The sequence below is a fragment of the Cephus cinctus genome, unplaced genomic scaffold (genome assembly GCF_000341935.2).
Source record: "Cephus cinctus unplaced genomic scaffold, Ccin1 Ccin1_scaffold0344, whole genome shotgun sequence".
NCBI classification, from domain to species: Eukaryota; Metazoa; Arthropoda; class Insecta; order Hymenoptera; family Cephidae; genus Cephus; species Cephus cinctus.
The window spans coordinates 16479-34414 of NW_014333036.1; the positions used below are offsets into that span (position 1 = coordinate 16479).

At 33.4% G+C, this 17936-nt stretch overlaps 2 protein-coding genes across 3 annotated transcripts; one reads left to right on the plus strand and one right to left on the minus strand.

Moving 5' to 3' along the window:
* Nucleotides 1-4240: 4240 nt before the first annotated feature.
* On the plus strand, nt 4241-8483 carry LOC112494249. Of its 2 annotated transcripts, none has more exons than XM_025084322.1 (6): nt 4241-4452; nt 6097-6448; nt 6532-6605; nt 7111-7164; nt 7330-7504; nt 7982-8483. In XM_025084322.1, the coding sequence occupies exons 2-6, from the start codon at nt 6415-6417 to the stop codon at nt 8050-8052; spliced, it is 408 nt and encodes a 135-aa protein (XP_024940090.1). In that variant the 5' UTR covers nt 4241-4452; nt 6097-6414; the 3' UTR covers nt 8053-8483. The 2 variants fall into 2 exon arrangements, with proteins under 2 accessions (XP_024940090.1, XP_024940091.1); XM_025084323.1 differs by lacking the exon at nt 7982-8483 and adding an exon at nt 7566-7958.
* A 3251-nt stretch (nt 8484-11734) lies between these two features.
* On the minus strand, nt 11735-17391 carry LOC107267124 (multidrug resistance-associated protein 4). Its single transcript, XM_015738406.2, has 3 exons — nt 17118-17391; nt 12695-12805; nt 11735-12507 (listed from the first exon to the last, which is right to left on the minus strand). Exons 1-3 carry the CDS (start codon nt 17189-17191, stop codon nt 12438-12440), a joined length of 255 nt encoding a protein of 84 aa, XP_015593892.1. The 5' UTR covers nt 17192-17391; the 3' UTR covers nt 11735-12437.
* Between the last annotated feature and the right edge of the window lie 545 nt (nt 17392-17936).

Genomic DNA, 17936 nt, shown 5'->3' on the forward strand with positions numbered 1-17936 from the left:
AACGGCTACGCTGCGACGCTGCACATTCCACCCTCTAATATTATGGAAACAAAGGAGACCCATCACCGACACCATGGCGAAAAATAAAAACCATCCTTTAGTTATTGCGTCTCTAAACAATTCCATAATTAAAATATAAAAGACGGACGGCCTGTCGGCACGTCAGACGAAGTAAGAGAGCTACGAGTGAAGTGTTACTACGGTAACTTAGTCAAAGTATACGTACTAACCTCTAGCCTCGTGATTTTCGTACTCACCACGTTTACGGTTAATTTCTAATAGTGTATTCCAACGTAACTTATTTTGTTTCAAATAAATCTTATACTTGTTATCGAGAGTTAGGTTCCAACTTTTTACTCGGGCAACAAATCCCAAAGTACCTGACTCCCGAAAAACCCTTTCCGGTAGTCAAATCCGTGAATTCAGTATTTGGATTCACAACAGTACGTATGGCGCTATGGAAGGGACTGAGTCCGAGCGTTGAGCCTGTTATCGAATGTTAATTAATGTTGTTTTTATCCTTCTATTTCCCTTTAATTATTTAGTTGTACCTTTCGCTCCTTTATTTCTTTATTTAATTATTTTCTAGTTCTAGTGTCCAAGAATGACACCAGAGTCTAATCAACCATGTATTTTCTGAATTGGATACCAACATTATGTTGGTGACTATCATTGGACCAAGCATGGCATCCAGTGGTAAGGACGCGAATGAAGAAGAGCACGAACAAAGATGGGGAGAAACCATTAATGGATCAGAAATAGAAGATTATTATCGTTATAAAAGCGGCTTGCATGAGGAAGATCTTACTATACAACCCCTTTTGAAGGTATTACGTTTAATTTTTAGAAATTAAAAAATAGTTGGGCTATAAATTTCTTGCACACGTCTCTCTATTCTAATAATTCAAAAGTATTTAAATTTATAAATGACTAATGCTTGTACGTACTTTTATTGACAGACGAATTGCCGACTACAATCTATTGGAGAAAAAGTTCGAAATTAGGCCCTAAGGAATACTGTCAAATAAAACGTTATTGATGAATTGCTAGTAATCCTCATAAAAAAAGGGCATATTGATTTGCCTCATTCGTGCCGAACTGGCCTCAATCGTGCTGAATGAACAGGTTATACTGGATAGTCGGACAGTACACATGCATATATTGGGCTCGAACAACAACTACAGCGTCAAATTTTGTCAAAATATTTTGTCAACAATATTACTCCCATTTTGGTTAACATTGATGGAATGGTCTTTTTTTGATCTTCAGGATTATCATTTTGATCAATATTATGCCAAATTTCTCATGAAGCAGTACATCATTAATCATTTGCCATAGCAATATGGTGTGGGATTTCTAACCCTAATAATTTCAAGAAATTTTCGAAAGACTTTGTGGCCGAAGTAGCTAAATTAATAATCAATGGAATTAATATTGACGAAAACATGATATCCATTCGTATTAACGCTTTTGTGCGTGATTCACCAGTGAGGGCATTCATTAAATGTTGTAAAGCTTATGGTGGTTTTTATGCCTGCGAAAGATGGATTGTCAAAGGCAGAACAAAAAATAGAAAGAATATATCCAGATATACATGCTGCGTTAAGAAACGATGACTCATTTCGAAATATGGTTCAACAAGAACATCATGTATCGGAAGAAATATCAATATCATCCCAAATTCCACATTTGAACATAGCGTTTTCATTTTCATCGGATTCAATGCATCTTTTGTACATCGGTTGCATTCGAAGATTTTTAGCTAGCTGGATTGATGGCGACGGCATGGCCCGATTATCTCGTAAAAATTTTTAAATATTAAACACTGGTTTGAAATTTCTTCAATCATGCATCATAGTAGAGTTTCAGAGAAAACCACGAGGAATATTAGAATTTCCACAATGGAAAGCTACAAAGCTACTCATGTTCTTGTTATATTTTGAAACGATAGTGCTAAAACCAGTGATAACAATTTTTTATTACAGATATTTCTTTTTATTACACGTTGCTGCTCGAATTTTATGCAGTAAGAAAGGCAGAAAAAAAGGGCTACCTATGCACAACAATACCTCCGGAAAGTTAGCCGGGCAACTTCGACTTATCGAATTTCTGTACTTGCACATCGATTGTTAGTCATTTGTTATTGATTGTTAGACTAATTAAAACATTTGTTAGATAATAGTTTTTTTTGCAATAACGAAAATAAATTTTAGTGTTAAGTTAGCCGAAAAATATTGATTTTTTCACAGTTTTTGTTTCGAAATGGGTGCAATCGATGTGGAATCGTTTGTTAGTCCCGAATAAACTAATTAAAACATTTTTTAGATGACGATTTCGCTTAAAATAGCGAAAAACCATCTACCGTCTCGCTGGCCGGGAGTGGGGGTAAGGCATAGAATATGCGATGTGAAAATAGCCGGAAATATAATTTTTCTTCACAGTTTTCGTTTTGAAACGGGTGCAATCGATGTGGAATCGTTTGTTAGTCCCGAATAAACTAATACAAATATTTGTTAGGTTAGGTTAGATTAGCTAAGAATTCCAATGCTGTTACACTCCAAGGTATTAGTTTAAAAAAAAAAAAAACATTAGCTTGCAATTTTGACCCCTTAATTATATTTACGGCCATCTTTACATCGCATATTCCATGCCTTACCCCCACTCCCGGCCAGCGAGACGGTAGATGGTTTTTCGCTATTTTAAGCGAAATCGTCATCTAAAAAATGTTTTAATTAGTTTATTCGGGACTAACAAACGATTCCACATCGATTGCACCCATTTCGAAACAAAAACTGTGAAAAAATCAATATTTTTCGGCTAACTTAACACTAAAATTTATTTATGTAACTCATGCATGAAAAACACTACTTCTCGTGCCTCCGAAGTGTGGCGAAAGTGGCGCTTTATATCTATGGATACGATAGAAATGCTGCGCATGCGCAAATCGGCCCAATTTTACATTATCGCACTAGTGCTTTCTTCTCGCACTAGTGCGATAAAGTAAACTTTGTTCTCGCGCGCTGTCATGAAATGCATTCACTTTGGAAGCCTTCCTTGCTCTTCTTATGGCTGCCTCCTCCAACCAAGAGATGTTCCAGTCACTTTGGAGGCACAAAAAGTAGCGTTTTTCATGCATTCGTTACAGAAAATATTATCCGATACTGGTACAATAAAGCGAACATTATACGCAGTTCGTGAAGTTTTTCACACTCGCCGCACTCGTAAAACAAACAGCACTCGCCTTCGGCTCGTGCCGTTGTGTTACTCGTGTGCGGCTCGTGCGACCAACTTCACCGCCTGCCTATAAAGTTCGCTTTCTCGCACTTGTATCGCAAAGTACTATTTCGTTATTACAAAAAAACTATTATCTAACAAATGTTTTAATTAGTCTAACAATCAATAACAAATGACTAACAATCGATGTGCAAGTACAGAAATTCGATAAGTCGAAGTTGCCCGACTAACTTTACGGAGGTCACAACAATTGCTACATGAACTTTTTGTGAAAATACCAAAATTATACGAGCAAAGATTCCCAGATTTTACATATGCACAACTTATTGCATATCGCTAGTGATACCAGGAATTTCCATTGCACCCTTGATGAAATAAGTAGTTTTCAATTTGAAAATTACCTAGGACATTTAAGAAAGCTTATCCGTATACCATGTATACCATTGACACAAATTTGTAAATGACTACAAGAACTTTCTCATATCACTACAAAACTTGAAGAAAGAATTAAAATTAAATTATGAAAAAGTAAAAGCAATGATGTTTTTCAAAAGGACTTGTTAGATAAGGATTATTGCTATTACAATAACATTATTAGGAAAAATATGATATTAACATGTACAAAGACGAATAACGTTGCATTAGTATCCAATAAAGAAATAATCGAAATTAAAAATACCGTCGGTCCACAAGATCTTGCTTTAGTACAGCCAAAGAACATTATTTTGTTTGGTAATGATCTGCCTGTGGATGAAAACATTTATAACTACCCTTGCGAGTCTGGTAAACTGGTTATTTGGAAAACTCACCAGCGTCAAGGTACGACTAAAAAATTTCCGTTAGACAAATTTATTACTAAAACTGTCTTATTTCCTAACTATAAAAATAAGATGTGCGTTGTACCAGTCCTCCATTGATTATAATACCATATTATGTTAATCATTTTGGAATTAAATGAAATTTTAAAGATTTACAATGCACTTACATTAAACTTACATGGGATGACGTGAAGAAGTTTGCAAGTGTTATTAATTTGTCATTATAATTAGTATCGGGTAGTGTTTTCTTTTCATTTAATTTATTTAACATCGAAGTTGAGCAAAGCGGCATTGGAAAATTGAAAAAATCCTTGGTTACAGATATTTACTGAAAATAGTAGCGCTTTCTCTGCAGTTCAAATTTGAAAAAATCCAGACAGCCTTTTAGTTCACTTGTAGCGTAAGTAAATTAATTCTCTTTAAAAATTGTATATCTCATATTGTGTTGCAAATATTTTCAATGCAACTGGCAAGTACCATGTCATTCCATGTCAGATTTAAAACCAAATTTTTAATTTTCCTGAAAATTGTTTCCCTTGTTCTTGAGGGGAAAAAAATGACACGTATTTTTTTATTTCAATATGATATTGAGAAATTTCGAAATATCGATTTTTTAATTTGTCGACTCCAAAAAACCGGTTCTTCTTTAAATGTATCGTGTATCGTCCACTTTTCGACTAAAAGCAAAGCACTGCAGGGCAAAATGTCCAATAGTGTTCACTTTAAAGTCCACGTTTTAGTGGTTAAAAATTCGTTCGTTTAATAATTTGTATGCAACAATTTCTTAAACAATTTATATTATTTCAAAAGGGTCATCTTCAAATTGAATAATTTTTTCTGTAATTTGTTATTATAGTACAGAGAATATTGTCTGAAAATTTGAAAGTGGACCGTTGAATATTTTTTTAATGACCATTTCTCGATTTGACAGTGTTACTCTGGAATCTTTTAACATTTCTCTGAGTATCATTCATCTAAACTAGGTGAAAAACCCATCAAAGGATAATGGGATAACTCGAAAATGTCCAAGCACCGTCAAATCCGTGCTTCGCCCACGTCGTCCGCGCGCGAATTGTGAGCGCGGTCACATATTATGAATTTTATATAAAAAAATATTCAACGGTCCACTTTCAAATTTTCAGACAATATTCTCTGTACTATAATAACAAAATACAGAAAAAATTATTTAATTTGAAGATGCCCCTTTTGAAATAATACAAATTGTTTAAGAAATTGTTGCATAAAAATTATTAAATGACCGAATTTTCGACCATTAAAACGTGCACTTTAAAGTGAAGCCTATTGCAAATTTTGCCCTGCAGTGCTTTGCTTTTAGTCGAAAAGTGGACGATGCACGATACATTTAAAGAAGAACCGGTTTTTTGGAGTCGACAAATTAAAAAATCGATATTTCGAAATTTCTCAATATCATATTGAAATAAAAAAATACGTGTCATTTTTTTCCCCTCAAGAACAAGGGAAACAATTTTCAGGAAAATTAAAAATTTGGTTTTAAATCTGACATGGAATGACATGGTACTTGCCAGTTGCATTGAAAATATTTGCAACACAATATGAGATATACAATTTTTAAAGAGAATTAATTTACTTACGCTACAAGTGAACTAAAAGGCTGTCTGGATTTTTTCAAATTTGAACTGCAGAGAAAGCGCTACTATTTTTAAAAAAATAAGTGTCATTTTTTCCCCCTCAAGAACAAGGGAAACAATTTTCAGGAAAATTAAAAACTTGGTTTTAAATTTGACGTGGAATGACCCATATAATAAATAATAAATTATTAATCATTTTGCATCTCTAGAACACTGATTTCTTTTATGATATGGTTCAACGGCTGACTGGCTACTTCAGTTTTGTCCCTACGAGATCCTACAGATAGAACTTGAAAAATCAATACTGAATTTAACAAAAGCTCTTAATACTTAATACTTAATATAAGTTTTCTAGACCTCATATTTGCTCTCATTTGGGCAATACTTATGCATATAATATTATCGTAGTTTTATTAACGAATAAACAATTGCAGATTCATATGAATAGAGCATAGCCGATTTAGACAAATCCTGTACAAGAAGATCTCTTGATAATAATAACGAATCTGATGACAATATCGTAAAGGTTCAAAAGTGAAAAAAAACCACAAAAAATCGAAGAATAAAAAATTACCATGTTTCAACGACTTCAATTCTACCGATAATGAAATCAATCGAGATGATGATTTTCATTGTCCTTGTACCTCTAACATGGCACGGCAAAATACTATAGGCGAAAATAATAAATTAAATGAAATTTTCGCTGCCATCGAAAGAGGAAACAAAGGGATATAGTATGTGATTAACGGGGAATGGGACAAGTTATTTGTATGCAGAAATTTTTGGGTATGAAGTTTCCTCACTTCCAGCTTCCTCCGTGTAACAAATTACTCATGCAAATAAATAAATAACTAAAATATATTTTTAAGCTACTGAACTTCAACTGGAAAAAATTCGAAAATCTATGTATGATAATACGCGCAGCATAATTGCGGAATTTCGAGTACGTTTTGAGGAAACGATAAGAATTTTAAAACAATCTCAAGGAAAAATTAGTTTTAACAGTGATCTAGGAATTAACTTTCCTATTAAAACTAAAGGGGAACAGTTGTGTATTGAAGTAGGGTATTGAGAGTAAAATTTATTAAATTCACTTTTAATTATGTATTTGTCTGGATTGTTTATAAAGATTCTTAAAAATAGAAATAAAACTAAAAGGCGCCTTTTCTCTGCTAGGTTGATGTATACCATTTAATTTATGTTCAGACTTAAATTTCAACTCTTTACTGACAATGGATGATATTAGATAAAGTCAAATACGATGGATTTTCTTACTGGCTTTTCTTATCCCTTTTTCACGTAATTGCTGACTGACTGACTAACTGTTCTGCGCATGTCAGTCAGGGCCACATCCAGCTCGCACAACGGGGGGCGCATTCACATCTCGCCCTTATACATACCTAAATCTAGCTTACACGAATCGCCACTAAAGTAATTAATCTTAATAGGAACTAATTGGCTTCAACGATAAATTGCAAGATGGAGAATATTTAAATATGACAGTAAATATTATTTAATTAAATTTGACGAAATGTCAGCCGTTACAATATTTATTAAATGGAAAGAATGTCGTCAACGCACAGCCGTTGAGGACATTCTTTGCATTTAATAAGTAAATATAATTTCTCGGTAATAATATTTTGCAATATTTATTCCAACATTTATAGTTAAGGATCATGAAAAATTGGTGCTCAGACCATACGATAAAGAAAGCTGTGAATGACTTTATGCGACGATTGACAACAAAAAATGTTGAACAATTTAACTCAGGAGTAGGAAAATTTGAACATATCGGCGGAAAAGCTAGCTGCATGAAGCTTCGAGTTTACGAAATAATGGAAGGTAAAGCATTACTTGTTTATACATTAACATATGTACTGTAACGAAAATGAATTTTTGTTAGTATGGACGATTCGGGGAATGTGTGGTAAATGGCTGGCGTAGCTCAGTGGTCAGAGCAGTCGACCAGTAATCAAAAGGTCCGGGGTTCGAATCCCGGTCCAGATGCCCCGCATTTTTCCCAGATAGTCCCTTGAAAAATAACCCATCCGCCGGATTATAGTACATAGTTGGTCCACGAAAAAAATGTCAGTTCTAGAGGATTTTTTAATATAATTTTTGAATAGAAAGATATAGTCGATCCACGAGTTCATTGTGTTTTTTTTCGATAATTCGCGAAAAATGCAACCTTAATAAATCACACATGGCTTTCCATAAAGTCACAGAAATATTTGCTAAAATAGAAAAGTAATACGTATGTCCAATCATCTAATTGTTTCAATATTGTTTGAATTATATTTAAATGTAACTTTTTTATAGCGATTATACTGTCGAAAATAACAAATTCAAGCTCGAACGAAGACAAACGTTGCCTGACATCATTCACTTGAACACTTAAATCATTGATTCATATTATTAAAAAGTTCAATATTCCATAATATACTTTCGGTTTTGTTTATACAAAAATTAAAATAAAAAAAATTTACAGAATACAAACATTTGGTTTACTATATTTGGTTTACACTTGCTTTACTATAGTGTGACAGGAAAATAATTTTATCCTTCCCCTCGACGTCACCGCTCGCCTGAAACTCGTTGAGCGCTCGTAGGGACGAATTTACGGGTAAGGTATAATTGTCAAAATAGGATTTATGTCATTTGTCTTATTTATGGTAGTGTAAGTTATTTATATTACCTGCAATATAATTTATTGTATGTCAATAATAATCGTTGAACTAGCGGGTCTATTGCCTCTACTCATATAAAGTACCGCGTGAGAGCGACAAAGAGACAACGTATGGTTGGCCCGGTAGTTTGACAAAGACACTGGAAGGCTAAACGCGCATGATTTGCCAGTCCGAGCGCCGGCAACGGACCACGTGATCAAGCAACAAGTAAGCCGGTAAAATAGGCACTATGCTAACTTACATCTATTTCGTCACTTGAATAGCGAGGAAGTCAGCCTTCAAGGAGTCTCGCCTTCGTAATTTATGTCTCTCTTATACATACATATATTGAAAATTGTATGAACTTGGAACCATTGACACTGAAATATTGTGAACCCGGAATAATTGGATTATTGAATTGAATAATTGGAAATGTTGGATATATTGAATTACTGAAATACCGAATTGACTGGAACTAATATTGAAGGATTCAATATTATAATCAACGATTGTCGACGTTTTGCAAGTAAGTCCAATTAATAAATCTATATTCTCTTTTCTAATACTGTGTCTCTGGCTTTGCAATTTCTTTTCCTTGGGTCGTCCAATCACCCACCTTGCGATCGTCTCATGGCTTAGTTAGCCGATAATTATTTTGAAGAAAGTTTGTTAGTTCTTAAAACTAACTGGCGCTCAACATCTTAAAATTTATTACTCTAGAGCCTTGGCAGCCAATGACCCAGGTCGCGCCAGGTAGATATCTTTTCAGATTGTCTAGTGTGACAAGAAAATTTATCGATCTCAATAGCAACCGACTGAATAGAACGACAATATTAACTTAATATGTTGCCAATCTGTTGTAAGCGCCAACAGTATTGTGTCGTTGCTTGCGATACCCTCCAATTATAAACAGCGACATAGAAATCTGCGGAGGAAGTATTATGAGTGTTTTTCGTCGCGAAGCAATGGATAACGGGATATACATGTCTAAGGTCAGGGAAGAGCAACTGATGTGAGGAGAACGACGGGTGGACGAGAGTTAGTTGTAAGATAGAGCGTCTAGAAGTAAGTCCTCGCATCGTCTAGGGGTAAGTCCAATCACCATATCATAGATATAATGAAGCCGTGTTCGATTAATAAGAATTAACAGTATGGAACCCAACGGGTTCCTGAAGTGGTGTCAAATGACTTCAGGAATCGGCGGACAATCCTTGACGTCCGTCGAGTATCATTGTCAAATATTTCGAGCTCAGGGGGCCGTGAGTCTAAATATCCCATTAAAGGGGTGGGCTGGTCGGTCATGGGCCTTCGGAGGGATCCTCCAAGGGTAGCGGCGTGATCTATAATGAGCCGCGCACCGGCTCATAATCATGTGTCCGCGTCCTTGATACGACTGCAAGCATGGAACACGGTTTCGAGAGTAGCGGCGTGATTCAGATAAGTCGCGCACTGACTGAAATCATGTAACCGCGTTTGGAAGATAGTATCACAGAGGTAGGAGAATCGAGTGTTGGAATAGAGCACTTCGTCGTGAATCTAACGTTGCAAGTAAAATCTATCATAATACGATTGTTAACAAGAGATCTGTTTAGTTTAAATAAATTGGTTCCAAAGTATTAAGTGTAAACACGGTTTCTTGTACTTTCCCATAATGTTGTTGTGGACCGGTGCTGAATCACCTGAGAGGGGTGACGTGGTGCAACCTGTGATGGTATGGTCAAGCACAATATAGGATGAAACAGTTTTTTAACTTGGAAAGTAACATTGTTTCAAAGTATTATATAATAGCAATACCGCTTCAATTTAAGAGTATGCATCTACTGACCCAATATTGAATGTCGATGTATATTGACCATGATGATTTAATGAGGTACCAATGGAACATTTTAACGTGGGATACAGGACCGTAATTGAAAAGCAGTAGACGAAGCATCAAAAGACGGGCTGCCAGTATCGGGCCAATGTATTATTTTATTCGTAATTTTGAAGATGGACCATACCAATTGATCCAACACATTTTGCCAATATAGGGCCACTAGAGAATAGTGTTATGCTCCATTTATTTGCCCAGTATTGGTTGCCAATATTGGTAGATTGGCTGTCACCATTGGCCCAAGGTTTCACCAATTTACGGATTGTTGCAAAGTGCTGTAGGCCATCGAAAACTGTTTGAAGCCAAGGTCACATATATCACAGGTACGGTAGTATTACGGAAGCTCGGTAGTGACATTTGATGGTTTCCTTCTTAGTATTATTTTAATAATTTAAGATAAATATAAACCATATGGTATTGTAGGTTAAATGCGAGTAGTATATAATCACCATGTACTTAGCGATATATCTTACAATTAGTTTAAGGCCTATTTTATTAGTAGTTTTTAATTAGTAGTTCTATTTGCGTCCGTTTACATAGCTTATTGTAATCTTTTAAACAAATCAAAAGTTGAAAAAAAAGGTTCGATACCCCATTAATGCAAATTTTTATGTATTTACGTTATTTAAGAAGAAATTTAAATAGTCATGTTTTTTAACAAATAAAAGCTGCAAGTTGAAACTTGCAATTTGCTTCCTCCGAATCGTCAGTAGTGTACGAAGTCCTTATATGAGGAAGCATTTTCATTTTTTTTAATCTTTGGCTTCCTCATTGATGAATTTTCATCTACTACCCACGATTCAGAGGAAGCAAATTGCAAAATTAAAATTCTTGGCATCCTCATATAGGGACTTCGTACACTACTTACGATTCGGAGGAAGCAAATTGCAAGTTTCAACTTGCAGCTTTTATTTGTTAAAAAACATGACTATTTAAATTTCTTCTTAAATAACGTAAATACATAAAAATTTGCATTAATGGGGTATCGAACCTTTTTTTTCAACTTTTGATTTGTTTAAAAGATTACAATAAGCTATGTAAACGGACGCAAATAGAACTACTAATTAAAAACTACTAATAAAATAGGCCTTAAACTAATTGTAAGATATATCGCTAAGTACATGGTGATTATATACTACTCGCATTTAACCTACAATACCATATGGTTTATATTGTCATAAAATTTGCGATCGCTAGAGTGCGAACGTCCTTCTTTTGGAAATTTGAAAATGACATCAATTTTGAGCCACAGCTTGAATCATGACGAAAATTATAGTCATTGAAGGAATTATACAGCTGCATATGCCTGCAAAATTGGGAGGCTGTACCTAAAACCGTTCTCGAGTTATACACGTTTGAATTTTGGGAGGCCATTCCACACATACACACACACACATACATCCGGACATTTTCTCCAAACGTGTTTTCTCGACGTTTTGGCACATTCTGGACATGGTGACATGAAAATCTCGACAGGAACATTTTTCACCGTTACATAGCTTCCTCTATGAGGAAGCAATAACAGACGTATAAGTATAGTGAGAAGAAAAACTTGGACTTTTGCACACTTCATAATAAAATTCGCATTGCATTTAAATAAATACGGTATGGCAGAGTTTTAGGAAAAATATTTAGTATGAACGTGTAAAGAAGAGATATCTTTTATTGAACAATATAAACAAGCAGGCTTGTTACAAGAAGTCTAACCGTCATAGTTCTTAGCAACGATAATCTAAGAACAATCAAGAATCGGGTACAATACATGGCACTACAGTTTAACTAATACCGTGTTTTGTACGCAGAATATTATTCTTACAATGCAGAGAAAGTCTTGGAGTAATACAGAGAATTGTTTAAAGATTTTCGAATAAAACTATTCAGCACTATAGAAATTCGTAAAATTTTGCCCTAAAACTCAGAGTTTTGAAGAGAATGATTTTGATTAAATATTTATTAAAATGAGAAATGTTTCATAGTTTTGCAAAGAAATATTTTATACTCGGGGGATCTCAATTATTCCTAAATACATTATTTAGTTGACATAAAAATACTTTATTCTCAGTGCAGTTATTTAGCGTGTATCATACTAACTAAAGTTACTGTGTCCATTTCATTCCTGGGATAGAATCACGATAAGATTGTGCAATTCTCTGTATGTAAGATTCAATTAAAATATCTATTCAAATAGAAATTATCTTTTTTATTAAATTCTATCATTTGTCTATGAATAAGTTAATTACACAACGCTATCATTAAAAAATAAATAATCTCTTGAATGAATTATCGCTGAAAATATTGTCGAATACCTGAGTAAATAAAATAATTCTTTATCTTGGATCATTTCATTTTTACTGTGATTTAGTGGCGTGAGAGCCTCAAGATAAGGTAGTTAAAAAAACAGATTGTGAACTAGGAAAGTGGTGTATGTACAAAGACACTACCGACTTAAAAGAAGTCTTACATCATTTATAAATGAAAGTAAAGCATATATACCTTTGCAGTGCATCACCCAATTCTTTTGATTTATTGCTCGTTACGGGGGCGTACAAATCTGTCACTAGTAGATCCTTTTTGGCTCCTTTCCAAAACAATGGCATCGTCCACCTACACATATAAATGTAGCCGTTCGATAGTTTTTCTTTTAAATATACTTTTTTAATTTTCAACTATACATATGTATATAAGATTGTTTCAGCCGAACTGCGACATTAGTATTACATTCTTACATATTTCTTTCGCATACTAATCCATAAGAAGATGACCTCTAAAAATACACTGATCTGATCACATAGACCAATTATACATTGTTTACAGTATATGGAAAAAGACATTAAAAAAAAAATAGTATTATAACACATGATTGAGGTTCATGAAGAATATTTATGGAAACGACATGGACTGTTGCAGATCTTGCATCGAAGAAAGAAGAACCATGAAATAGATTAGACTCTCGTTAAGTGAACTTTTTTAGGAGTGTAGGGATAGAGGATTTAAAGAAAATGGTCACTTAACGGCAACCTTCCAGTCTTCAATAGTTCTTTATCAGAATTCACTATCCTTACTTATTTCCGAAATTGCAATTTTTCCGCACTTGTATAACGATACGCTCGGTGACATTTTATTTGATATAATCAGCATGCCCTGAGGCATAAGAGATTCGAGTGATCGGGACGAATCATTCACTTGATGAGCATTTACTTAACTGGACTCTACTGTAATCGATATAGATGCACGTATCTTTTTATTCGATAAATCCTTATAACACAATTTCCAATGTAATTATGCAATCATATTGATTTATATTAAGACTAATGTAGAATGATCTTTCGATAAATTTATTACTGTAAAACTATTAAGAAGGCACATATATCTAAAGTACCCGAGAATAGAATGCTTTTTGAGCTTGTATTGCGGAAAATTGAGAAATGATTTTAAACTTTTTTTTTTAATTATCATTCAAAGTACATATAATCAAATGCAAATTATGACGTATGCGTTACAAATGGCAACGATTCTTTCGAGACCTGTTTTCTCATGAAGACCTTCATGGTTGACAAGACTATACACAATTGGCTATACGTGCCCAATTTTTGATTAAGAATTTCCTTGCAATTGTATTACAACAATTTATTACAAAAATTTGTTATGTCTTCTTACATTGAATATAAATAAATTTTACTATGCTAACTGTGTTTAATCGTAAACTTTAAGATTTACTTTGAATTTTTTTATTTCAGTTGAAATCGATTTCTTCGAAACTTAAAAAAGCTTCCATTTTTGGGCGTCCAGACATATGTGCCCCCTTAAGGTAGCTATACCGCTTCACACTAGTCAAATCAGTGCTAAATTTTTAATAACGTTTTTACAATTTCTGGTGGTTTATTTAATAGTTCCGAGAAGATATTCACGTATCAGAATTAGTTCTTAATATATACATACATTCACAGCCATGATTAAAACAGAAAGCCGAATGATATATATGAATGTCCGATGGCCGAGCAATATCTCATTTTGATAATTGGAAGATTCTTAATCGATTGGCGATCTAGACTTTAGATAATATTAGTAGCTCAAAAGATACAACCGTTTGATTACCTATCCTAACATAATATCAGGCATACAAGTAACACTTGAAAAACTAATATTATACAAAATCTCGATGGTCAATCGATTAAAGATTTCCAAATAATCCAAATGAGATATTGCTCGTCATAATTGGACTATTATTATGGTTCATTCTTTTAAAAAACTGCACGACAAAATATGACATCGAACATTTGGATATAATATTTGATTTTCTATTCGAATCGAATTACAATATTAATTAATTATTTCAGTAACCTAACTATTGAAATATTTCAAAAATCTTATTGCTATGCGAACTGTCAGTTTGCGCTTATGGGAATCGATAACAGTCACATGTCATTTTTTGAAGAGGCCACACTGCCGTGTCGGCCACTTAAGCCAACTTCTGCTGGTGCGTTTCTACTGACTAACCCTGTATATTAAGAACTAATGCTGATACGTGAGTAACTCCTCGGAACTGTTAATTACACCACTAGAAATTGTAAAAACGTTATTAAAAATCTAGCACTGATTTGACTAGTGTGAAGCGGTATAGCTACCTTAATATCCTCATTTCTTTACTTACAAACATTAACTAATATGTGATTCTTTTAAAGGGTTACCTTTACCGTGAATGCACAAAAAATAAGGTCAATCTTAAAAATTAACTACTCAAAAACTATAAATGGAAATTAATTTATATTTAGCTACGTATTAATATGCATATTAATGAATAAATTTTGAAAATTTGTAAAAAAATATTTAACACTAGAAAGACCGAATCTTAGTATATACCTATATTGCCCAAAGCAGTCAAAATGACTGCATTGTGAAAGAATAACTAATGTGTAAAGAAATTTGTTTAAAATTAATTTTTAATATTTTTTTTATTATTTACAGTTATGTACTTCTATTCGACATTTCTTGCATGAATTTAGGGCGCAAAAGAAATAAAATAAACAACTTGTTAGAACAAGTATCACTGCATAAAGATTCGAATAACAAGTACTACTTTAGCTTATTGAGCAATTGCGGCTTATCAAGTATACGCCCAAATCGACAATTTATCATGTACTTGTATGTGATCATGTACTTGTATTTATCATGTACTTTATCATGTGACGATAATCGAAAAAAAATGAAAACTGTTATTTCAATACAGAGCCGAACTGGTCATATAAGAAATTTACTCAATTCAATAATAAGAGTCCTTTCCCACACAGCACAGAAATATTTTGTCAACATTGCCAAAAGTTTCCCTTGAAATAATGCAATATTACCGGAAATATATTGAAAATTGTTTAAATATTTCTGGAATGTTGCAGGAACCTTGCAATGTCCGCTCAGCACGTTGCAATCATAATATCTTTTGTAAAAAATGTTTTGTAATGTCGCATGGACGCATGGAAGGCTACTCGGATTGAACAACAAAACGGTGTACATTATTTTGCCCATGTGTTTTGTCTGAACAAAACAAAACAAAATATATTTATAATTTATATATTATTGTCTACAATGTGACGAGCCATTTTTTCGATAATATGTTTTGTTTGTAATCTATTAACTTTCTTAATGCAAATTTTGAGGTCAAAAATTGAAAAAAAGAATTGAAGAATTTTTTCTCATCAATGAAACCAAATTTTTTAAATGGCTGCGTCACATTATAAACAATACAATATCAATTACAAATATATATTTTATCTTTTAGTTGCAGACAAACCACATAGACGAAATAATGTACACCGTTTTGTTCAATCGCAGCAGCCTTCAACGTGACACTACATAACTTTTTTTTGAATACATATTTTTTTTTAAATTTTGAAAATTTATTTATTAGTAATATGTATATTAACATATAGCCAAATATAAATTGATTTCCATTTATAAGTTTCGAGTAATTAATAGCAGCACAGTAGGATAACCCCTTTTTATTGTTATATCAATTTTCCGTAAGATTAGATCTTTTCATGAAAGTCAGAAACAAATATCAGACTACCAGTATACTAGAAATTACATATATTTTTACAAAATACTATGAAAAATGTCTGTATTCTACAATCGAAATGTTTCCTTTTATTCCACAAACAAGTCTGCGGGTTTTGCGACATTTTACCATATACATATTTTGTACATCGAGGACGCACATTCACGTGTAAGTACTAATACAAACACTCAGAAAGTCGACGATTCTCAACTTACGATATAAATATACAAATCGACGAATATAACAAATGTTCAGAAGTTACATTTCGAGAACCAAATGCCTAATCAACTTACGAATAACATATATATGATTTAGAAAACTCTTCTGTACTGTAATTCACATATAAATGACCCATGAAAAACGCATTTCCCGCATCAATGAACTGTAGTCATATGATATGTCGAAAGTCACTCTTCTTGGAATTCCTAGTGTGACGTCAGTTAAGTAGTGGGAGAAAAGCATTTTATCGCACTATACTGTAGACCTCAGTCGTATACACTCAATCACTGACGTCATACGGAACCTTAATAATTAAATAGAATGCATCTTTAAGATATATATATCCATAACTATATTAAGCAGAAAAGCAACAGAATGAGGAAATTTGTTCTGTATATAAATTAATTGTCAAAAAAAATAAAATAGATATCAAGGGTAATGAATGACCACAAAAATAGATATTTAGAGTAATTCTGGCGATACCACTTTAACAAACGAATATTACAGTAAATAAATTGCATCATCACCTCTGTATTTTTTAAACATAAAATACATGGCTGCATAACTCTCTAATTTGTCACTTGACTAACATTGAAAGTATTGTAATTGTATGATAAAAATGTAAATGCAAATAACGATATTGCTTACCAGAAAAACAATCGGTTAATAATATTTGCCTGTTTCACAGGGTTTGTCTTAGTTACTCTTGTGCCGATGTCCATTTTTCCTGTTCGCACTCCGAACGTAAGGAGATCCGTTTGTTCAATGAGGCCACCGATTGTCAGCGACTCTTATTCTCCGCGAAACCAATCGTTCGTAATTCTAAGCACTCCGTGACTTTCCGCGTGTACTCCTTTCGAAGCAAACTTGGAAATGACACTGAATCTTTAACTAGACTTTTGCCTGTCTTATGTAGTAGTACGGCCTCGCGATAAAAGTCTTTACGATAAAATATAGGTTCCCACCCACAAAATACAGGTAATAGCGTGGGGGATATACTTGTAACGTCCGTACGTTTTATGATTGATAAAAGAGAGTGGGAAGAACAAGAAATAAGAAAAGAGACACAGCAAGCAATGGAAAAGAATAGAAGTATTTTCGATGTAAACTATTTTAAGAGGGGCGTTTCATTTGCTATACTAAAATAAGTTAAGTTTACATAAAAGTTTAATGCCAGACCCTAATTGTATAATTGCGCTTCAAAGACATTAGAATTACATATATAAATTACTGACGAATACTGTATAATAACAGTTCCTCGCTTTCTCTAGATTTTACGTGTTTCAACGTCACTTTGAGGTTTAACGTGAGAATCATATATTTTGGGATTAAGGTTGTATAAACATTAATGTATGTAAGGAAAAGTCGTGCTCCAAAGCCATTTCAATTGATTTAAACACTATATTGCTAGAAAAAAAAAACTAAAAATAATAATAGTTAAATGGCTATAATATAAAAAAAATCATT